Source organism: Lissotriton vulgaris, chromosome 7 (genome assembly GCF_964263255.1).
Source record: "Lissotriton vulgaris chromosome 7, aLisVul1.2, whole genome shotgun sequence".
NCBI lineage: Eukaryota > Metazoa > Chordata > Amphibia > Caudata > Salamandridae > Lissotriton > Lissotriton vulgaris.
Genome location: NC_141695.1, coordinates 1730068928 through 1730094185, shown reverse-complemented (window position 1 = coordinate 1730094185; position 25258 = coordinate 1730068928). Strand labels below are relative to the sequence as shown.

Here is a 25258-nt window from a genome sequence, read left to right as displayed (position 1 = left end):
ATGCTCAATAATTAATAATATTGATTAACCAATTGGACTCTCCAGAGGCTCCTTGTTGCATGTGGCATCGTGAGTTCATTGTTCGGGTTATTGTTCTCTTTTCCCATATTTGTTTGCTGCCTCCGCTTCTCCCTCTGTCCCTTCCAGAAAAATTATGTCTTCCTTTATGCTGGGTTGAGTGTAGGACAAAAGGCCCCTTGGTACTGGTTCTCCAAAACCAGTTCTGGAGGTTTTTCGTCTCTTCTCCCAATCATATAAATCCAGTCTTGTTTCGCACATTCCTTCCTGTGCATTTTGTCCAACCATGTGTTAGATTTTGCCTGAGTGTGATGTTCACTTGCACTTATGTGAAGGTGGTCTCATGTTTGATAAGAAGTTGTTGGAGTTACAGGTTTGTGCATACCCATAGGCTTTCTGAAAAAGTATTTGTTGGGAATACTGGAGTAAGTTGTGATTCATGCTTTCCTCCCTTGCTGATCTTTTTGCACCATTTCGAACAAAGCTGGTCTTACATTGTTGGCGCGTTTCTGCCCTCGGTAAATAATCTTTGAAAGATGTTGTTTGCAAGCAAATTCCTATGTCTGTTGGTTAAATGATGTATATCTGAGCCACTTCTTTCAAATTCAATGAAACCGGCCAAAAGGAAAGCTATTCTTAAAGGATTTGGGAAGTGAGCTGTTGGAGTGGAACGTTTCTATCGGTTGCTTCTGTGTGTACTTGACTTATCCACTATGCAATATTTTGCTGTGTACAACTTATACATTTACCAGTTGCAATGCATGATCAGACTCCTTTTCATAAGACTGTCCTGTGAGGGTGCAATTTAGTCAGCTAAATGAGTCTGTTCAGCAACAAGGCCCTATTCCCAGCTTTCATATTGTAGTGTCCCTAAATGCTGCATCATTATGAGATTTCTTTTTAGGACAGCAGGGGCAACACAAAGTAGCGTTACCACTACCAAACACTTTCCCAAATAGAAAGCCAGACCTATTTGTGACTTTCTTACATTGATCAACAAATTACAATGGCAGCATGTATTCAATAAACACTCTGTTCTTCAGTCATTCCACAGTTTTAAGAATGTTTTAATGTCTTGTCTGCAGGACACAGTTGTGGCGCTACAAGCACTAGCCAAGTATGCTGCCCTGATGTACAGCGACAAACTTTCGGCGACAGTGCAAGTCTCAGGACCAGACAGCTTCTTCCGAAATTTCACTGTCGAAGAGGAAAACCGTTTACTGTCCCAAAGGGAGACCCTACCAATTGTTCCAGGGAATTACACAGTGTCAGCCGAAGGAAGCGGGTGTGTGTTTGTGCAGGTAAGTTAAACCGACGAAAGGCCTACTACGACTGTCATGTTGCCTGCCTCCTTATATCATCCTCGAATTTGCATCACCAGGTCCTGCATGTCCAATGACAATCATTTGAGAAGGTGTAGTCTTTGGAAAACTGGTCATTTTGCACATGGATGATAATCTATACATCTTTTCCCTGAAGCCACTGCTGAAAATTACTGAAGGTTGAATTGCTTCAGGTCAGTGGGTAATTCACAGACTACGGGCCCACTTTTGATCTTGGCGGTGAGGGTATTGCATCGCACCAGCAACGGAGTACCCTCTCTGCCAAACTGAAGGCCCACCTTCCTCATTTAGAGTTGGACAGACCTTTATTATGTCGACGACATGGACTACTCCTTCCCTGCTGACGACATAAACCTCAGATGGCCCGATAGAGTAAGAATAAGCAGAGGTTTGGCCATATGTCTACCACCCCGTTTAGGGTGGACGAACACTTGGTCATTTTTCACTGTCCATCACTGCCAGGTAAAACGTGGCAGTAAGGGGTAGTGAAAACTGCAAAATCCCCCCTTGTCATAGGAGAAAACTCCCATAGCAAGGGGGCATTGTGTTTTTTTATTTTATGAAACAAAATTTCACTTCAGGTTTTGGTTTTGGAAAATAAAAAAAATGTTAAGTTTGCCGTACGGCTCCGTCATATTGACGGAACACTCCATCAAGCCTGCAGTGCATTGACAGGAGCCACTGTGACACCGGTCCCTTCCAATCCTAAAGATGCCAGCTGGAAAGGTGGCTATATAAAAATGTAGAAGACAAGTCAAAGGAGTTATTGTTATTGTTATATTGTTGTTATTGTTATATTGGATTTATATCGCGCCAATCACCTGCAGGTCTCTAGGCGCGTGGAAATCGATGGAGTTCATACAATAACTACATACAACATAGAGAAAAAATGCACCAACCAGCTTACACTATACCCACACGATTCCAAATAGCAATGTTTTTAAGGATTTCCTGAATCGCAGGAGGTTCGCCTCACTGCGTAGCCCCTCAGGTAGCTTATTCCACAAATTGGGGACCAACACAGAGAAGGCTCTCCCTCCCTTGGTCACCAATTTGTACCGAGGGCAGATCAGCAACTGAGAGCCAGAAGATCTGAGTGTTCTTTTTGGGCTGTACACTCTCAAACGATCTTTGATGTAGTCGGGTGCATGGCCATAAATTGCCTTATGGGTCGTGCAAAGGCTCTTAAACTCTACCCTCTCTTTTATAGGGAGCCAATGTAGGCTCTGTAACAAGGGAGAGGCCTTAGTCCTTCTGGGGAGTCTAAAAATCAGACGCGCCGCGTCATTCATCACAACCTGCAACCTATTGGTTAAAGATTTGGGAAGGCCCAGATAAAGGGAATTCCCATAATCCATTCTGGATATTATGGTCGCCGCTACAACTGTACGCAGCATAGACTGAGAAAGGACAGGGGCTAGCTTACGTAGCTGCCTAATGATGTTCGTGCAGCTTCCAATGACAGAGGAGATTTGGCTACACATTGATAGATCACTGTCCAGTTTAATCCCCAGGCTCTTTACATTTGCACTCGGTTTTGGAGTTAAGCCTAACTCTTGTGGCCAGTAGAGATCGCTCCAAGGTGAGGTGGTAGATGGAATTACCAATACCTCGGTTTTATCCGGGTTGATCTTTAGTAGGTTTTAAGTCGTCCACCCGACCGTATACCTCAGGATGTTCTGCACTTGGAGCTGCGCAGCCTTGATGTTATCGATACTCAGCACAAGCTGAGTTTCGTCCGCGTAGTTGAAAACTCTACAGCCCATATTAACCAGAGATGCAATCAGGGGTTGAAGATATAGATTAAACAGTAGCGGGGACAGTGCGGAGCCCTGAGGCACCCCACACTCTAAAGTCCCCACATATGAAATCAGATCCCCCAGCTGTATCCTCTGTGCCCTTCCTAAGAGAAAGGATTTCAGCCAGTTGAGAGCCACGCTCCTAATCCCGAAATCACATAATCTCTCCAAGAGCAGGGCATGGCTGACAGTATCGAACGCCGCTGACAGATCTAAAAGAATCAGGGCGCTCGGTTTCTTAATGTCAGCCATGCCTCTTAAATCATCCAGCACCGACAACATCAACAACTCGGTGCTGTGATGTGCTCGAACCCCCGCCTGTCGCTCGTGGAGTAAGCGGTGAGACTCCACATGGAGAGATAAGGATTTCAGGACATGCTGCTCCAAAATCTTGGAGAGAAAGGGCAGCTGGGAGATTGGTCTATAATTCTTCAAGACCATGGGATCCGCGCCGGACTTCTTCAACAGGGGCTTGACTCTTGCTTCTTTAAATTATGCAGGTAGATACCCCATTGCTAATGATCTGTTGAGGAGAGAAATAATACGTTCTTCCAGGATGGGGCGTGCCACACAAAATATACTAGGAGGGCACGGGTCAGCTGGGGAGCCAGATTTAGTCCTGCCCATCAATTGCTCCAAACTCAACACGTCTATTTCTGGAAACTCCTCAATGGTGCAGTCAGTAACTTTATGGGGATCAAGGTGTGTTACAGGCTTATTCACCTTGGTGTTTTTTATTTCCAAGAGGATATTCTCCACTTTTTCTAAGAAAAATCTCTGAAAAGTATTACAACTTATAAAGGTTTCTGAGTTTTCCGTTTTTTTACTCAACTCGGATAATATGTTAAAAGTCTCTTTCTGGATATTCCCAGCCTTCTTTAAGCGCTGCTCATAGTGCTCCGCTTTTGTTTGCAATATGAGTTTTTTATATGTATGAAGAGAGGCTTTGTACTAATCCCTAGCTATGACATGTTTGGCTTTCCTCCAGGATCTCTCCAAAGCCCGGAGTTTCCGCTTGTGCTCCCTCAGGAGCGGAGTGAACCATGGCGCTCCTTTACCATGTCCTTTAATGGGCTGCATCCGTTCAGGGGCTATCTGATCGATAGCTTGACACAAGCTCTCCGTTAGGTCCGAGTATTCCAGATCCAAGTTGCTTCCGACACCAAAAGGCCGGGCCACTTCCGGAAATATCTCTGTCAGGGTTTTTAAATCAACCTCATTCCATTTACGGATTTTTCTGGCTCCACGCGATAGATGGCTCAGAAGGCCATCGATATGGACTTCACAATTCAGTAGGTAATGGTCGGTCCATATACATGGTAAAACATCTCTAAGAATCACATTTGGATCAGAGGTCCACACAAGATCTAGGGTATGACCCTTGATGTGTGTGGGTACTTCCACAAGTTGTTTAAATCTCAGAGAAGACATTGTAATATCCAATTGGCGTGTGGCCAAGTCCCTGTGAGGGTTCTCCCAATGTAGATTAAAATCTCCAGTTACCACAATATTTTTATATCTCGTACAGAGGTCAGATATAATGGGAGCAAATAGGTCATTGAATAGTGGGGTAGAGTTAGGTGGTCGATAGACCGACAAGACTACCAAACAGGATTTGTTCAAGGTAATCTTTACCCCTAGTAAATCTGATAGGTCCACTGACTCTGACACTAGTTTTTCTACTATCAGATTTTTTTTTAATAGAATCGCTACTCCCCCCGTGCTTCTCCTGCATGGTTTTGCCATATTGCATCATAATTGGCTGGGAGAGCTGCTATAATGTCAGGCATGGAACTATCGTTCATCCAAGTCTCAGTCAAGGTTAGAACATCAATGTCACTATCCTGAAGCAGTGTAAAAATCTCCACATAGTGTTTATGGAGAGACCTAGTGTTAAGGCAGGCCAGCTTTAACAAAGAAGACTTGGTACCAGGCTTACCGGTGTCAGAACGTTTGATAGCATACTTCTTCAGCTTTGCTACCACTACAGGGTCTAAAGGTTGCTCACCGTTATCAAGTTAGAGCAGCTCCTCCGACGAGTAAACTAGCCGATGGTCAAGAGTCCTGGCCCTGTGGCCCGTACGTGCGCGGACGGGCGCAGACGGGCTGGACTCTGGCGTGACTCCGGCGATGCTCTGGCGAGCCCGCAGCGCGTGCCCGCTGTGCGTCAGCATGACCAGTTTAAGTACCGGTCTAGCGTCCTTGTCTTACCCAAGATGTCCGCCGCCGTGCTGCCCTGAGAGGAAAAGAACCCGCACCAAACACGGTGTATTTTCAGTTTTAACGTGCAAGTGAGTGGGCAATTTTAAAAACAGGGACAACCGGCAAATAAATCACAACTAAAATAGCAAAACGGGAGTTTAAAATAGATGCTTGCAATTGCTCCTGTGAGCGCACTATGCTCTGCGCTGTTCCGTGCAGTTCAGTATTGTTTCCAATCACAGGCCGCCTAATTTACCCAGTTTAAGTACCGTTCTAGCGTCCTTGTAACGATTAGACCGTGCGAAGCTTCTGGGCCACACAGCTCTTACCCAAGATGTCCGCCGCCGTGCTGCCCTGAGAGGAAAAGGACCCGCACCAAACACGGTGTATTTTCAGTTTTAACGTGTAAGTGAGTGGGCAATTTTAAAAACAGAGACAACCGGCAAATAAATCACAACTAAAATAGCAAAACTGGAGTTTAAAATAGATGCTTGCAATTGCTCCTGTGAGCGCACTATACTCTGCGCTGTTCCTTGCAGTTCAGTATTGTTTCCAATCACAGGCCGCCTAATTTACCCAGTTTAAGTACTGGTCTAGCGTCCTTGTGACGACTAGACCGTGCGAAGCTTCTGGGCCACACAGCTCTTACCCAAGATGTCCGCCGCCGTGCTGCCCTGAGAGGAAAAGGACCCGCACCAAACACGGTGTATTTTCAGTTTTAACGTGCAAGTGAGTGGAGTACTTTACTCTTTTGCCCTTATGGAGAGTAAAACCTAATTTTCTAAACTCTAAATTGTGGCCCGAGGTGTACTCTCTCTTTCAGGAATGCTGCAGGGATTATCTTAAATGCCAAGTCATTCCCTGACATCTCAGTAGAATGCAGTTTACTGCATGAGCAGAGTAGTACATCTCCTTCCTCTACATTGCTTTGAGCTCATCTATTGCCTAACACCTACACTCTGTAGACTTTTCACATCTTACCCCATCATCAGGTCACTTCTGGCTAAGCACATATCCCAGTCACTAGTCCTGTCAAGTCCAGGAGTTGAGGAATAGTGTCAGGGATATATTATGTTTCTTCTAGCAAAAAGTATCTTTTAATTATGTTTCTTGAAACTTGTTTCTGAGACTTCTACAAATTTATCATGCTTGCTATCTAATTATGGGTGTGTCTGTGTGTGTTTGTTCTTTCTGCTATGTATTCTAATATATTTGTGTGTGTCTATGTTATGTGTGCATCTCTAAGAACTGGAAGTGTTGTGTTTGTTAGGGGCAGTAACATTGCCTGCATTAATAAAACAGAACTTCCCCAACAAGAATTCCCACACCCCCACCCTCCAGTCCTTCGAGCATATGTAAATAACAGAAAAAGAAAGGTCGTCTGTACAGAGCCAGCTGACGTATACAGCCTAATACCAACAATAGCATGAACAATCATATATATACATATATCCCTCGCTTTGATGTTTGTTATACGGATTCAGGCAGTAAAATAAAAACACACATAGTTTTTCAGTAACGTGTACTACATAGGTTTATGGGGTCCGTGGGGTTTACTGGGAGTTATTGCGAGATTTCACAACGTCCAACTCTTGCGTTTTTAGGGATTCTGTCTTTGTTTCCCACTTCAGCACTATCAGGGTTTTACGGAGACCTCTGGCCTCTTCCCGCCTTAGTGCCGCACTTTCTGAATTGCCCCACCTGATCACTTCACCATGCCACACATGAAGGGGGGGGTGGGGGGGGGGGGGTTGCACATTGTGATGGCCCTTACTGCTAGAATTAATGACAGGTTTGCAAACCTGTACTGTACTTTGTGCTTTGAGGGGGACTTATGTAGACCTAGGATACATTCCCCCATAGCATTTGCCAGTTCTCTCTGTGTAGCTACATAAATGAGCCTTCTGACCAAGTCCCAGAAAGCCCTTCGGTGAGTGCAGGTCCACAACATATTTGCTATTCCAGCCTCATCTGCATAGCATCTAGGGCAGTGGTGCTGAGTTTGCAGGAACATTTTGTCCAAGCGATGTCGGGGTAAGGTAGGCCCTGTGAAGTACCATGGTTTGGATACATTTAAATTTAGCGTTTCTGGTAATTTTCCTAGGGTGTTCTATGATTTTACCCCGCTCTGTCCCTTTTAAGACCCGTCCAATGTCTACCAACCAAGCATCTTGCAATTGGGTAAGGGGTATTCCAGCGTGCGCCCGAATCCCTACATACAACCATTTCTCTAAGTGTCTGCCCTGTCCCATGTAATGTAACATTTTGACTAATTCATGTGTATCTGGTTCTTGTCTAAGTAGGGCCCACTGTGATTTCACATACTGTGTCACAGCTGCATGCAGGATGAACAGATGGTCTGGTAATCCCATGTTCCTGACAAAGTTGTCGTAATCTAGCAAGCGTCCCTCATGGAATAGGTCTGATACTGTGTTAACTCCTATGTCAGTCCAGGGGGCAATGATTCGGCACGTTATACGTCCAGTTGCCAATGGAATGCCCACTAGGAGAATGTTACCTGCATAGGCAGGGAGTGTGTTTGTGTAAAGGAGTGCCGCTTTCCAGCATTGTAGTGCTGTGTGCAGTAAGGTAGGGAGCTGCTGTGGGAGTTTACAATGCGGTAACAACAGCGTGTGCAAGGCCCACGCCGCTATGTCACGCTCGGTGTAACCTATCTCCTGGAGGTTACATCCGGCCGTCCAAAAGGAGAGCCACTGTAACTGGCAGGCGTAATAGTAGGCCCTAAGGTCAGGAACCCTGAGCCCCCCTTTGTCCAGGCCAAGTTGGAGTTTCTTGAGGCTAATCCTCCGTCTGCCAGTCCCCCAGATTAGATCGATTAGTAAAGAATTTTAAAGTTTGAAAGTACGTTGTGGGAGCAGTACCAGTAGATTTGTAAAGTAGTAGAGTAATCTCGGGAGGATCATCATTTTTGTAATGGCTATCCTACCTACCACCGATAGCAGTAAAGTAATCCAAAAGGCAATACTAGCGCGGAGGACCCTATTTGCCCTGTGCAGGTTACCATCCAATAAATCAGTGGGAGTCCGGTATACCTGTATTCCCAGGTACTTAAATGTCTGTGGTGCAACGTGTATCACCACTGGTCTGAACGGAACTATCATGGGAATCGCCTGCTCTCGGAAAAAAGCATGAGATTTCACCGGATTAATGACCAGTCCCGATATGGTTTCAAAGACAGCAAAAATTTCCGCCAGAGGCGTTAAGTCTGATCGGAGATCTTTGACATATAGAATTATGTTGTCTGCGTATGCTGAAAAAAGATGTACGTTGTACGGTGGGTCCGATACCCAGTCCCTGTACCTCCGCTCACAGTTTAATAGCTAGGGGTTCCAGCGCCAGTATAAATAAAAGTGGTGATAATGGGCACCCCTGCCTAGTCCCTCTAAAAATCGGATACACAGCTGAGATATGGCCCCCAGTGCGGACCCGAGCCGTAGGGGCCTGGTATAACAGACAGAGCCATTTTAGATATTCCTCCGGCAGCCCGAATTTCTCCAGTGCTTTAAACAAATATTCCCAATTCAGTGTGTCAAACGTCTGGCAGAGGTCTAGTGACACATATCTAGCATGAGTGTAGTGTGGTAGGGTGGTCGACATTAGGGAATGCAATCTTCTGGTGTTTAAATATGTGCTACGGGCCGGCAAAAAACCCGTCTGATCTATATGTATGAACTTATGCAGGAGTGGTAGGAGCCTATTTGTCAGTATTTTGCTCAGAATTTTATATTCCGTTGTCAGGAGCGACAGTGGGCAGTAGCCCGCCATGTCAGTAGGGTCCCTGCGCAGTTTTGGGAGTGTAACTGTCAGTGCCTGTGCCGTTGTAAGTGATTTACAAAAAGGGGGGTGGTGATGAACAGAGTGTCTGAGTTAAACAGACCACTCTTACCCAGTCCAAAGATCAGGGCTTGATCCATCACCGTTATTTATCTCACTGCCCCATCCCAGCTCAGAACCTGGCTATATGCAAATCAGTCTGTCCCTGGCCCAGTGCATCATGGGAACAGGGCAGACTAAACTACCAAGCCAATTCTTCACCAGAAAGGAGACAAGCTACCGGGGACCGGTTTCTGGCATTTCAGCCTTCTTCGGCCCGGCTTGCTTGAATCCTGATGGAGCAGTGAGAAAGGGACTCATGTCTGAGTATACCCTGCCACACCTATAGTGGCCAAAAACGATTTACAAAAAGGGGGGTGGTGATGAACAGAGTGTCTGAGTTAAACAGACCACTCTTACCCAGTCCAAAGATCAGGGCTTGATCCATCACCGTTATTTATCTCACTGCCCCATCCCAGCTCAGAACCTGGCTATATGCAAATCAGTCTGTCCCTGGCCCAGTGCATCATGGGAACAGGGCAGACTAAACTACCAAGCCAATTCTTCACCAGAAAGGAGACAAGCTACCAGGGACCGGTTTCTGGCATTTCAGCCGTCTTCGGTTCACCTTTCTCTAATGCCGTTTTATACAGGATTTCCAAATGGGGTATGAGCAAACCCCCAAAGATGTCATAAAATTCTGCAGGCAACCCGTCTAATCCAGGGGTTTTATTTCGGGGAAGCCCTTTGATTGCCGTTTTTATTTCAGCTTTAGTAACCGGTCCTGAAAGTTCTTTGAGTGCATCTGGGGTCGGTCGTGGGTAAGTTAGTGTATTTAAGAAGTCGTCTTATCTGTGTGTTCAAAAGATCTGCAGGTTTGTTGTTAAGCATGGCATAGTAGTGATATAAGGCTGTGTTAATGTCATGTTGTGTGTGCGCTATACCACCCTCCAAAGTAGTGACCTCACTAATTACTGTAGCTGGAGGGGCATCCTTTATTAATTTAGCCAACAGCGCCCCCGATTTGTCTGCTTCCGTATGGGTTCTCTGTGGGTATCGCTGATAGTATATGTTGCGAAGTGACTCAAGTAACTTCGCATGTTGTATACGGAGTTCCTGGAGTGGTCCCTGTTTTTTCTTGTCGCGCGCCGCCTCCTGTTCCAAGCGATCCATCTTACGCTCTGTTTCTATGAGGGAATTATTAACCTCCTGACGAGCACCCACAGTCGTACTGATGGCCCTTCTGCGTATTACCGCCTTAAAGGCATCCCATTCAATCAAGGCCTTGGAAGATGTGTTTTCTTGAAAGTAATGTGTAATAGTGTCGGCCATGGCAGTACGGAACACTGTGTCCTCTAATACTTGTGGCCATAATCTCCAGGTGGGCACCGGAGTAGGTACCCTGCCCCATGTAATTGTTATCTCCAATGGGTTGTGGTCCGAAAAAGTTTTGGCGAGATAAGTAGTGTGTGTAACCTGCATTGCGATACCATTAGAACAATAGATCCTATCTATCCTGGTGTACAGCAAGTGAACCGGAGAATAAAAAGAGTATTCTTTGTGCATTGGGTGCCGCATCCTCCACACATTACACAGGGCCCAACCGGCCGCTCATCCACATAGTGCCTTTGCTTGTTTGGTGACGCCCGCCCTGTTCAGAGGGGGATGTGATCTATCTAAAGAGATGTCCATAATCGTGTTGCAGTCCCCACCTATAATCCATGGGTGCACTTACCAACCAGTCAGAGCCAGGTTCAGGGTGGTGAGGAATTGTTCCTGATCAGTATTTGGCGCATATATGCTACCTAGCAGAAGACTGAAAAAAAGTGGAAAAAGGAGGAAAAAATATATATCAAATTTTTTATCCAATAGGGGACTTCTAAATTCTCCTGTGTCACAAGTCCACTTATCTATAACTAACAAATTACCAAAGCCATCACTACCAAGTGAGGACGTGATTACACATTTTATTTATTGTAATCAAGCAGAATTATTCTCCGCTAATTTCTTTTATCAAAAGTTTTTTTCACTATACACAAATATACATACATATGTACACACCTAAATACAATAAATATAAACAAAACAACATATATACTTTATACAAAAATCAAAAAAATCACAAAATAATTTCTTCTTCACCCAATCAGAAACCTAGCACCACCATCTGACCATTCAGGAGCCCACGTATAAATATATAGCGCCCCTGTTTATCGATTCGGTGTTCCAGTGGTGTAAAGGATACCCCATGACGAATCCAAATCGAGTAGCTAGTGGTGAACACATCTCCATTTCTTGCAGAGTTTCACTGCCTCTTGCTGTAACATGTGGGATTCTTGTAAATATACTATTGGCGCTTTCCTTCTCAATAGCTGGGCGTGTATCCTATGGCGCTTCTGTATGGAGCCAGTCCCCTAACGTTCCATGTTACAATGTTATACTAACTGAGTGTATGCATTGGGATATCTCATTGGTCCTACGATCAGACCATGTCATATTTGTGACTGTGTGCAGCGCTCTGAGGGCCATCAGACATATAGGACCTCAACCCTCCCTAGAACCCCAATACTTTGTCCGGTCAAGAAACTATATTGGACCACTAAACTAAAAACAGTAAACAGAACTACACCCTGTACTACAACAGCATTCGCCGATTGGGGGGCATCGCCAATGCCGTCCACAGAGCGTGGGACACGCTCCATTGTTTTCACGAGTTCCGAACCTCACGGAACCCGGGCTCAATAAAGTGTGATGACAGTACATAACATAACGCTGCACCTTACATGTGTTATATCGACAAACATCAAGGGTATCATACCAGTGGTCAAAGTCAAGTAGTGAATAACTGCACCATACCAGTTTCAGCCAAACAGTCCATCTGCCGTTTGAGGGGTTACAGAGGGGAAGAAAGACACTCTACCCTCAGAGTCCGATTTGTTCAGTTCCTCTTCAGAAGATGCTGAGTCTTCCACAGGTGCAGACTTTCGAAAGGTGGCGGCCGCTATGAGTGCCTGCTCCTTGCCCTGACACTGTTGTTGCGATCACGGATTAGGCTGTCGGGAGTTCCCACGTATCCGTCTGCTTCAACGTACGCCAGTCCGGTCCACATGACTGGAACCGCCCTGAATACTCTGGGAAGCGTTTTCACCATTCTCCGAGGGGTCTGTTACCTCCAACCATTCTTTGACGTCCTCCGGGCTTTCGAAGAAATACGTCTTATTTGCATAGATGACTTTTAAACGGGTAGGGAAGGGGAGGGCATATTTGAGGCTCAGAGCTCTCAGTTCTTCTTTACGGCCAGGAAGGAAGAGCGCTGTTATTGCACCATAAGCGTGTAGTCAGGGTACAATGATATTCAAGCATTTTCAAAGTTGATCTGGCCCAGCTCTATCACTTTTTGTAGCAGTGTGTCCCTATCTCTATAATTTATCAGCCGGACAATGAGTGGCCGTGGGGGGGCACCCGGTTTAGGTTGGCCAGTGGGTATTCTGTGTGCACGTTCCACGCAGTATTGGGTGGAGAGCCCCTCTAGGGTAATGTGGTTGTGGACCCACTGCTCCATGTATGTCGCCGGATCCCGCCCCTCAGATCGCTCCTGCAGGCCAATAACATGGACGTTGTTCCATCTCGTTCGTCCTTCCGCATCTTCCACCCGGTCTAATAGATTGCTGACGTGTTGTTGTAGCTGCTGCATTTTTGTCGTGGTTTGAGTTTGTTGCGGGGAGAGGTCTGCCAGCGCCATGGTATTATCTTTCACTTTGTCCGCCAATTTTGCGTGGTCCGCTTTGAGCAGTGTGAGGCCTGTTGTGAGATCACCAATTTGTTGTTCGATGGCCTTCTTTGAGTCTCTGACCTCCTGCAAAATGAGGTCCAGTTTGTCCACAAGTTCCTGCTCGGCAGTAGGCGGGATGCAGCTGGGCAATTGTGATACCCCACTGGGGTCCACTCACGCCATGGTGGGGCCTGTACTGGGTCAGGTGTCTTGTTGTTTCCCTCTGTTGCGGCCCATTAACACTGCGTAGTTTGCAGGGGCTCACCGGCACGCTCCACGTCCTGGGGTAGGGGCACGACGAGATCTGACCCCGCTACAGTTCAGCAGGAGGAATTGTGTGATCTCAGGGGGCACACAACACCAGTAAGGCCCTGCTTAGATACAGCAACAGGGCTGCCCCTGAGTGTCCTTGGATCCGGATTCTGCAGGCCCCCCCGGTCGCCCTCGTCATGTGGCACTTGTAGACGCCCCACCTGGAGTAATATGCAGGTGTTTCAGGAGTCGCTGCAATCAGGGGCCCATCGTGTTTCTGCCAAGCATGAGCTGGGTCCGTACTGTTATGTGCATAGAAGCACCCCCATTATTAGGTTCAACTCACCACCTTCTCAGTCCCAGCAGGGATTTCCAGGGTAGTTCATTTCAATGTCGCCCTTTGTAGTGTATTTCCTATATTCCCAATAGGCTCTGCGCATTGGAATAATATATCCTATAGAATTGACGTAGGACTTAGGCCGCCTAGGTCTCTATCGAAATATTAAACTTAATAGTGAGTGCCAGCTAGCTCAGAGGTCACTAGAAACTTTCTCGAATAAACAAGAAGGGATTCGTTTCTGACAACCACATAAACATGAAAACGTTGTTACCTCAAGAATAAAAACGTATCTTCAGAGTCGTGGAAACAATAGATAGATATTATACCAGAGGTGCAGAGAAAAAGAGGGACGGGCGTTTTCAATAAAAGTATTTATTGAACAGTCTTCATTTTCATGCAGAAGAAATGAACTGCTACAATCGTAATACTGGCTGTAAAGTATAATGCTCACAGCAAGAATATTATTATAAAATAATACTGTAGAAGCATGGTATGGTTTCTAAGCCATAAAATATATACATAAATAACAATGACTAAAAGTACTCAACTGGTGCTTCTAAAATACGCTTACCCCAATGTACCTAACCTAAGTCTAGTACGAGGGAAGAAGTAAGTGAGGTGTAGCATAGGTTTAGTATTCTTTGCCAAGAATCTATCCAAGATTTCTCTTAGGGTCTAATCAGCTCGTATTTGGTTTTAGAATGAAGGAGGTCTGGTATCTCTGTCTCGAGGCTCTATTTCCCAACACCCTGCAAGGGGAGCTTGGAAACACTGGAGATGGATTTCTCAGCAAGAGAAAAGACTGCGTCTTTCTCAGTGCGTCAGCTGGAGGGTCGGCTTCCTTCGGCACTTGCTGCAGCTGTAGCGCGCTGTGTCGGGCAAGTAGATAGTCGAGCTGCTCCAAACCACCATGTGTATGCTAGGGCAAGCGTGGGAATATTTATACCTTGAAGGTGCAGAGTTTCACGTAAAGTTGGACATAATAACGTTATCAAAGAATCGCAGTTCTTTGAAAACTCCATGAGTTCTTGGACAAATCAATATTCAAGCAAGGGGAAGTCCTTAACTGCTGAAGCCGAGTTTTCCAAGAAATTGTTGTGGCTTTTTGGAACTAGTGGAAGTGTTCATGCCTGTATTTGGACTGCATGGGCTATGTCTAAATATGGTTATGATTTCTATGCCTATTTTAGGGCAAGTTGATTTATACTTATATTAGGGCATGAATCGGGAAAACTACACTTGGGTCCTAAAATGCTATACAACACCCACTCCACTTTATTATGTTCGACATTACTACATTTTAAGCATTTAAAACATATCTAAAGCATGTGTTTACAAACCCACCGAAAAATACATTAAAATGCATTTAAATGGTTGTACACGAAAAATGAGCATTTGTGCTGTACCCATTTGTAAAGGCAATAGTTTCCTTCAAAGCAAAAACAAAATGGTCGAGACCATTCCATGGCAGAATATATAAATTGTTCCGGTTGTGGACAAGGTCAAATATTGTCTCTAGGAAGTATTCAAAGAATTCTTGTTCTCTAAGAATAGTTCTACTTTAAGCAGTTTACTTTGTGCCAAAAAAGTTAAAGTTTTGGAAAAAGTTCAAATCAAATCGTAGAAAAATAGAGTTCCAAAGTTAGAAGTGTTGTTTTGAAAAGCGATGGTCGAATTCAGAGTTCATAGAAGGCTGTGTGCTAATTTCAAAAGTTATTCTCATTGTTAGGAGAAAACATCAAATCTTCTAAGCTGGCAAAGAAATAGTCTACCACAGTAGGTGAAAGTTGGATTACTTCATTAAGTAGATCAATCGTACACAGATGAGAAGCATCGCCGTCAGCCGCATTAGCAATGCTCGTAATAGATGGTACCTGTGTGCCTGTGGGTCCATGTATCTCACCGTCAGCAGTTTGCGTCTGTGAGACCTCAATGAATGCTGTAATCTGGATTGGTAGCCGCTGGGGACAACACAATGCATGAGCCGTTACCGAACCAAGCAAAGTATCAACATCCGTTGTCAGTGCTGATGGAAGTGTTAGACAGATATCCAACACGCATTCCTCTCCACAAAACAGACATCGTAGAACAGGTAAGATGCAATCCTGCCAGATTGATCTGAATGATAGGAACCATGTGGTATTCAGATCTCTCAAACAAGCCAAGCCAAGAATCTGTATTATGCGCTCACGACACTGCATTGCCAGAAGAGTGTTCTCCATGGTAATCTGCGTATCGCTGGTGACTGGACTTGCCATACCGGAGCAGAAGGAACAAAAATAGTATTCCTGCTACGAGTCCCAAAATGTGAGGCTGGCCGCCGAACACAGAGTGCACGAAGTTTGGAAAAATTCCTCGGACTGCTTCAAAGGGTGGTAACAGTCCCAAAAAAATCGTCTTAAATACATGTACAATACCACTGGTATCAGACATGTTTAAGATACGACCTAACATTTCTGCGAAATGTACTGGGCAGTTCGTTGATAATAGGGCATGTATCTCTGCAGAGAACCTTGCAACCTGCAGATCATATCTCTCTTTAGACGAGGTCAGTGGCACAGTTTTTTGTAAAATAATGGCTTTCATTCTGCTTAAAGTATCAATTCGTATAGAAGAGATGTTCAGTGAAGGCCATAACGGCGACTCCCCTTCTGTCTTACTTTTAGGAAACAATACTTGCATACAACAAGTGACCTTGGCTGACACAGTTACGAGATAGGCTATTCCTGGCATCATTTCACAACAACTGTGATCATTCAACATTATGTAGCTTCCATTGGAAAGCTGCTTAAAAAGTGGATCTATCACCGCTGCTGGGAACCCTGCAGGTGGCAGGATAAGTTGGTAGAAGAACCATCGCAGGCTCCATGTAAATTAATACCCTGACCGCTTAGTGCGTTCTTGCAATTTTTAACTCTAAGAAATACCTCCTTTCCCCCACTCCAACATTTGTGTGTGTATGGTAAATCCCAAGTCAACTTTATGTATTCTTTACCTAACCTTTCATACAGGCCTGCTGGTATATGTCTTAAGCAAAACTGGAACTGGAAATCTTCACTGGCAAGCTGAGGGTGCCATGTATTATCCATTCAATGGCTGGTTTCTCAGAAACAGTCAATGGTAATCTTTCCATTTTTTCTATGCTCAGCACCATATAGTCTGCTCCCCTATGTGCCAAAGAGATTTGTTTATCTGTAAGGTTAAATTAAGTAAACAATGACGTGGTGTTGATTAGACGCTAAGGCACATAGCCTGAACGAAGATTTTGTAACGTCCAGCCTAGCAGCCTTATAGAACGCAATTGAGCCTGTCCATGTTGTAACATGAGCAAGTCCTGTTCCATTATTTCTATAGAAGAGGATACAGTACTGTCCAAAGAATAAATTCTGGATGACAGAGTCGTTAACCCATTGTCAACTACAAAGAGTGCTTTCTCTAAATGAATACAAACAATTTCTCGTTTTCGTTCTGCAGTTTCCATTTGAGTGATTTTCCATGCTTCATTATAAGCAGCGTATATACCAGCGTATATGAAACGTTTATGACGTGGTTTACGAGACCCTTGTAAGAAGTCTCCCAAATCAACGCCATCTTTAAGTAAAGTTAAGTGTTGTTTTATATCTGGTAGTGTAGATTTTTGTAGCCACTCAAGGCATAGTTTTCCTACACTGTATGTTGTTACTATCCCTGGATGTTGTCTCTGGACATATCTTGAATCTGGCCTAGTTACTGTAAATCCTTGTGTCTTGTTCAGGAATCTATCTTGACAGTTATTCATGTCTTTGGGCCAGATTAACCATTTTTTCCAATCAGGATTAGTCCAGTTCTGTTGTAAAATGTGTTTTACGTCTACCTCCTCATCTGTAGTGCCATTACTATCAGATGTGGGTTTAGGTATGGACGGTTTGTTTAAATCTTTCATCTTAACCAAGCCAAGACAAGATGTCTGTTGAACCGTGTCATTTAAAAACATAATTTGTTCTGGGATGATGCAGGCTCTAAATAAAGCTTCTAATCTCTGCACCTGCCAGTCCTTTGTGCCCCAGACAGTTTTTGTCTCAATGTTGTCTTTCCAAAAGTCAAACCCTAAAGTAGACAGCTGAGCATAAAAGGCCGCAGAATAAATTTGCTTAGTATTAGTCAACATACTTTTCATTCCTGTCTTATTAACATTTTTAAAATAAAATGTTTCTGGATTTGTGACATTAAAATCTGAAAAGTATGGACATTTTTCATAGAATGTTTTTGAGCTACCCTTTGGTGGCGTTGGACAATGTTCCCATTGATTATAAGTATAAAAATGTCTAGGGTTTGCAGATTTGTGCAAAAAATGATGACCATAATGATTAAAACAATACATGTGTTCATAGTCTGATGAACCTTCTAAGTATTCATGTTTTGTAAATTTTGCTGACATTTCTAAGTCTGCCATCATATTATTAACAGTCTCAAAGTCTCAATCATCAGAAAATGTGCTGGGTGAAACAAAGTCACTCAAATAATTTTTAAATTGATGTGGAATCTTCAACAGCTCTACAGGACCATAAATGTCATAATCAATTCTGTCCCATGCTATACTACCAGGTATAGGAACGGCTATGATGTTCACTGATGGCAAGTCTCTTTGTTGTTGAGAAGATTTGTGTGGCTTGAGGAGCAAGTTGATGTTCTTACTTGCTGTGTCCCTTTTACTATATTTTCCATTTATCAGCATTCCCAAAGTTAATACAAGAATTAGCCAAAGTAAGAGGAAGAGTACGCCTAACACAATCCATAGTTCAACTCATGGTGAGACCAGATAAGTCTTTTCCAGCTGATGAAAAAGTTCTGTTCTATTTGTTGGTGTAGTTTCAGGTTCACTGGTATCCTCAGAAAACGTATCAAAGTTAATGAAATAGCCAGAGGCAGGTCTGTCAATTGTTGGTATTGCATCAGGATTATTTAAAATCACTGGAGTTACCGGATCTTTTGTCATATTAGTCTACTCAGATGTTACATCATTGTAGACAGACGATTCTTGACAAACTGTTATTTGGGTTTCAAGAGGTACAAGTTCCATGGCTTTGTTACATAGTCCTTCTTTTCGTACTGCAGATTCTTCAAAGGTGATGAGTCTCTCAGTTTGAACCTCTTAGATAGTAGCAAGATGTGGTCGTCTGCTACATCTTTGGAGTCCACTGGGCCTGCTACTAATTATCACCCACATGATGTGGTTTTACCAGGTCGATAGATACGAACCAGTTCTCCTTTCTTCCAGCAAGGGGCGGTAGTAACATTGTTCTTGATCGGTGGATTGCCAAGACAGGTACTGGTTTTCTGTAAGAAGGCCCACATTCCTTCTTGTCCGCGATCTTTTCTCTGACTAGATCCCCAATCTTTGGAATGCAGACAGGTCTTGCTGGGACAGGTGGTTTTTCTTCAGTGGTCGTTGGCTTCTGTAATGTGTTGCTTAGACTTCGTCTTGTTTCATTTAATCCCTGCAAAACAGCCAAATGGTCTTTGATATCAAAGGGTTTTTGTTCTACCACTGAAGTATGACGATCGAGGTCTTCGACAATCATTCTAGTACCAAAAAGGATTTCATATGGAGTGATTCTACCCAGAGAATTTCTTGGCAGATTGTTTAAACTATGTTGGACACTTATTAGATGTTTTACCCACCCGTCACCCGAGCCTAATACCCTAGCTGTTAGATTGCTTTATGTAGTTTTTTTCTTTCCACTACAGAATGTCCCTCAGGATGGAATGAACTTGAGTACCGCAAAGCAACGCCCAAGCTGGCCATGGCTTCTTTGTGAGCTCGAGAGCTAAGCAACTTATGATTGAGTGTGCCACCTTTTGCATGTTTTAAACCGTTCTGAACCCAGTTCTGCAAGTATTCATTGTAAGATTGGACGCAGTAATACGAATCGCACACTATGAGTGTAGGGAATTCGCGACTGGTATTTTAAAGCGCCATCTTGAATGCCTGTAGTTCAGCTCGCTGAGCTGTACAATCTCCTAGAGATTGTGTTTTTGTGACCATAGGTTGGAACTTACCATCGCGACAGCGACCTTTAACAATCGCACAAGCAGCACTATAGGGTTGTTTTCCCCCAATTGCGGGCTGTGCTGATCCAGCTGTATAAATTGTACATCAGTAATGTTCAAGAGGCAGAATCTCAGTGGGCAGAGGACATTCTTGTTCGTATTGTAGAAATTCTTGTGTTTTCAAATATGGGTCAAAAACGTATTTAACGTCTGTTGCAGCAAGAGAATTAACCCATTGTATCCATCTTGGATGTAAAGCTTTTGCATTTGGAATTTTCGCTTTTGTCACTGCCGCTAAGGCAGGTACAGGTGTAACGACCATTATGCATTTTCCCTGTGCGAGGGCTCTCTCTTTTGCTACTGCAGTTTGAACCGCTGTCAGAATTTTTTCTGTTGAAGTGAATTTCATTTCAGCTTGTGTGTACAAGTGTGATTTATAAGCTATTGGTACCTTTTCTCCTTCATTAAAGGGTAAGGACATGAATCTGCATCTCCCTGGGATGATTCGGATTACAAGGTTGCGTACATTTACGCATGTTTGTAAATGTGTTGTTGCTAACATGTCTGTTTGCACTGAACGCAAAATTTCTGTGTGTTTTTGAGTCCAATTAATTTGTTTGAAATCAGGTTCTCCTCACACATGCTGGTCTTGCTCCTCTCCGCAAGCTGATTTATTTCACATGTTATTTTTATGTACTCATGTTCGCAGTTTTTGGTTGCAGGTTTGGGCTCAAGTTAATATGATTTTCCACACTTCTATCCCTTTCTCTCACACACACATTTTTATGGGTAGCCTCTCCCCTTGCTGGGATGATGTTGATTTGAAACCCCAAGTTGTTGACCTTTTACTTGCCGCTGCTTTCCAACAATTAACAGTTAACTGGAAGGATCTCTCCAAAATCTCCTTCAAAGCATGGTGGTTTAATGTATGCCATAACCACAGGCTCGATACCACTCATGTTTTCCCGGCATGTTTGGCTGTCAAACGCATGGACTTATGGACCCCAGTTACACTTTATTTGGACTCTTGCAGTAAGCGTCTGTTTCATCCTCAGCCTCCACAACAAGAAGTTCCCAAACCCCCTTAATCGCCCGATACGTTCCATTTATTCTTCATTGTATCACTTTCTCAGGTTTTCTCAAAGTTTTTAGGATTGCCATATTTTATGCTCATGTATTTCTCCTGCATCTTTTCCTTATTTTTCAATCTGTACCCAGATTTATTTCTCATTACAAATGCATTTATATACTTATGTTCTTTTTTTTATTTTATTGCTTAAGAGTCTTTAACTTTGTATTCCATTGTATTTTGTTTGACACCTGATTTTCTCTTTTGATTATTATCAAATAAAATTCTTTTGAACTTGAAATCAGGTTTGATTAGTTCGTAGAGAGGTTTAACCCTTTCTGCGTAGTTTAGAATGTAAGTTCTTCCGAAATTTAGGAAACCTAGAATTGACTGTAAGTTTTTCAGCATTTTTGGAGGTTGGAGCAGCACACATTTCTCTAGAAAGTTTTCTGCCAGGCTTTTGCCTTCACTTGAAAGTTCATATCCTAAGAATAGGACGTTGAGGTGGGCAATTCGTGATTTCTTAAAATTGAATTTGTACCCTTCAGAGGCGAAGCCAAGTATTATGGTGTTTACCCTGTTCAAGTGCCTATCCAAGTTGTCGTCCATTAGATAGATGTCATCGACATAAGGTAATGCCTCATCATCATACGTTTGTAGTAACTCTGTTACTCTTGGCTGAAAATAAGCCTTGACTATTCTTGAATACCTGGGGGAGACGACAGAAATGACACTGTGTCCCCATAATTGAGAAAGCGGTCAAGTACCTGCTTACAGGTGCAATGTTTTGACAGAAGAAACCGTTAGAAATATCTAATGTAGTTTTATATTTTTGACGCACAATGTTATTCATTAGTGCTGCACTGTGTGCATTTTGTACTGCAAAGATTTTGCAACAAGAGTTTAAATGTCTGTAGTCCAAAACTAGACGATATGTATTATCTGGTTTGGAGACAGGAAACAAAGGATTGTTCATGGACGAGGTGCATGTTTCAATCACCTCTTGGTATCCAAGTTGATCTAATATCTCCCTCACCTGTTTTTTAGCTTCTTGATTTACTGGATACTGCCTCTGAGCAGTTGGTTGATTTTTTTTACTGGATTTTGTGGTGAGGAGAGTCCTCATACCATCCTACGTGATTTTTATATAATGCTGGACCTTGGGCTACTGCCCATTTTCTGGCATAAGTGTATTTTCTATGAATGGGAATATGATTTGAGAAGGCTGGCATAATTATTTCTTTGCTATGTGGGCACTCCCTGACAAATGTATGTGGCCAGTCTTTCTCAGCTAGAAGAATGCCATAACCCTTAGAGAGTTTCTCCCAAAAGAGTGCTCTTATTTTTTTCGGTATGTCCCTATCCATCCGAAGCATTATTTCATATAACTTATGGGGTACACTAACTCTGGTATCCTCAGTTTCAACCTGAATGCATTTATTCAAGTCCACTGTCTCCAGATGATCCTTCAGGATCTTGCGAGCTATGGTGACTTCTGCTGCGCTGTCTAGCATTGTCTGGGCCCACTCCCCATTCTTGAGTTGTGTCCTCAAGATCCTCGGCATGTCTGATTTTTAGACCTGCTACCTACTTCTTGGTGAATTGGGGTTTCTTATTTTTTGAAACGTGTTGATCGTCTCTGGATTTCATGCGTTCTTCCTTGTATTCTGACCGTCCTCTTCTTTCCGATTTCTGTGAGGAAGTCTGAAAGGTACGAGAGGAATGTGTATCAGTATCTTGATATCCATCAGGTTTTCTCAAATTATCCCTGTTCCAGAGGTTATACCTCTTTTCAGAGGGCTCCTTTTGAGGAGACCTACCTCTGGACTGAGAACGTTTCTCTTTAGGAAGTGTCTTTTTAGTGTTCTCCCACTTCCTTATTGGACTCTCTGTTAGTTGGGGCTTGACTGGTTTCCCACCCAAACTATCTCTACCTAGTTCTTCATAGGATTTTTCAATAATTCTCGCCAGTTCATGTGGTTGCTCAGTTACATCAAGTTCTTTTAGTTTTTGACGGATCGCCACGGATTCTGCTTCACCTATTGCTGAGACTTGTCTGAAATCCTTTAGTAATTTCATACCTAGATTCAAAGCAGGCTATGCCTCGTATTCATTTTGAATCTGTTCAGGACACCTGGTATTACCGCCATAGACGGAACACCGTGTGTTTTTGTGTAAATTGCAGCAAAGACTGTACCCCAAGTATCATAGTCCTCCAGGTGTGGTGCGATCTCCATTGGTAAACAGATTGTTAGAATCCTGTGTTTCTCATGAGGTATACTATCAAGAAATACTGCATCTATTTGAGTAATTTTTTAAGCTAACCAGAATGGAATTTGTTCTCTTTTTGCGGGCAATTTACCAATGACTTACTGTATAGTCTGTGGTGTAATTTTATTTGTGTTCCCCTGATGAGGGGTGTGTTGTGGAATATTTATAGCAGGTAGGACTGTTAAAGTCTGCATGACATATTGAACCAATTGTCTATGTAATTTGATTAATTGTTTTTGTTGAACCAATAGTTCTGCATCTGACATTCTTTCAATGCCAGGATGTGGTGTATAGCTGGCTAATACCGGCCATGTGGCTTCTGGTCTACCTAGTAGACCAAGCCTGGTAATGTGATTTTGATGTTGTAGGGCGCCTTTAAACCAGAGCGCATGCTCTTGGTATGTTAATGGGATTTCAACATCCTTGTAAGGAGTGTATTCTGCTGGAGGTTCCTCTATCTTGTAGAACTGGAACACATGTGTTGTTGGATTTGCTTCTGGGAAGATAATCCATGAATAGGATACCTCTGTCTGCCGATACTCATGTGCCTCTATGACAAAAATTACTCTACCACCTCTTGATGATAGGCCATTGGTTATAACCTTGATAGTGATGGTTTTCCTTAAATTTTCCAGGATGATTATAGCATTTGCGTCGTCTTAATTAAAACCTGTAACGTCAAAACCTGGTCGGGCTGCTGCTGCAGCTCCACCGGTTGCGTTGTTGGTTCTTGTAGGTCTACCGTTTTCAGTATCGCTATCCGACATTTTGTTGACTGAAAGTCTGCAGAGCAAGCTTCAAGGAAACAAAGATCAGGTGCACAATATTTTGGAACACTGTATCCTTCAACGTTGAACAAACCAAAAACTAATACATAGGATTTTCGTCTTACTCAGTTATGGCGGATATTATCCTTTTACCCACTTCAGATGTCTATTAGGAGTATTTTACGGGAAAAAGGGGGTCTCTGTGAAAAGCACGACTGAGTTATTCTAGTATCTAGCGTCAAATTAGTGCCTTACCAAACGTTGGCTGCCATGTAGTGTAGTTCCTATATTCTCAATAGGCTTTGCGCATTGGAATAATATATCCTACAGAATTGACGTAGGACTTAGGTAGACTGGGTCTCTATCAAATATATTAAACTTAATAGTGATGCCAGCTAGCTCAGAGGTCACTAGAAACTTTCTCGAATAAACAAGAAGGAATTAGTATCTGGCAACTGCATAAACGTGACAACTTTTCTTTCCCCAAGAATAAAAACGTACCTTCAGAGTCGTGGAAACAATAGATAGATATTTTACTCAGTCAATCGTATATGCTTCGTTTCACCAGAGGTGCAGAGAAATAGAGAGGCGGGCGTTTTCAATAAAAGTATTTATTGAACAGTCTTCTTTCTCATGCAGAAGAAATGAACTGCTACAATCGTAATACTGGCTGTAAATTATAATGCGCACAGCAAGAATAGTATTATAAAATAATACTGTAGAAGCATGGTATGGTTTCTAAGCCATAAAATATATACATAAATAACAATGACTAAAAGTACTCAACTGGTGCTTCTAAAATACGCCTACCCCAATGTACCTAACCTAAGTCTAGTACGAGGAAAGAAGTAAGTGAGGTGTAGCATAGGTTTAGTATTCTTTGCCAAGAATCTATCCAAGATTTCTCTTAAATCAGCTCCATACTTGGTTTTAGAATGAAGGAGGTCTGGTATCTCTGTCTCTAGACTCGATTTCCCAACCCCGCAAGGGGAGCTTGGAAACACTGGATCTGGATTTGTCGGCAAGAGAAAAGACTGCGTCTTTCTCAGTGCGTCAGCTGGAGGGTCTGCTTCCTTTGGCACTGTAGCGAGCTGTGTCGGGCAAGTAGATAGTCGAGCTGCTCCAAACCACCATGTGTTTGCTAGGGCAAGTGTGGGCATATTTATACCTTGAAGGTGCCGAGTTTGACTTAAAGTTAGACATAATAACGTCATCAAAGAATCGCAGTTCTTTGAAAACTCCATATGTTCTTGGACAAATCATTATTCAAGCAAGGGGAAATCCCTAACTGCTGAAGCCTAGTTTTCCAAGAAATTGTTGTGGCTTTTCGGAACTAGAGGTAAGTGTTCATGCCTGTATTTGTACTGCATGGGCTATGTCTAAATATGGTTATGATTTCTATGCCTATATTAGGGCAAGGTAATTTATACCTATATAAGGGCATGAATCAGGAAAATTACACTTGGGTCCTAAAATGCTATACAACACCTCCAGACCTGCGCCGAAACTGCCACAAAGTGGACTCTCCTTTGGGGGGGTGGTCTTGTATCACCAGTAGAAC

General features: G+C 43.3%; 1 protein-coding gene across 1 annotated transcript in view; it reads left to right on the top strand.

The window, feature by feature from the left end:
• Nucleotides 1-25258, top strand: part of LOC147706481 (alpha-2-macroglobulin-like protein 1) — a 690635-nt gene that overhangs the window by 567861 nt on the left and 97516 nt on the right. Inside the window, exon 20 of the mRNA XM_086929617.1 lies at nucleotides 1104-1319. Within this exon, the coding sequence (XP_086785743.1) occupies nucleotides 1104-1319 (216 nt within the window). The remainder of the gene's footprint in view (nucleotides 1-1103; nucleotides 1320-25258) is intronic.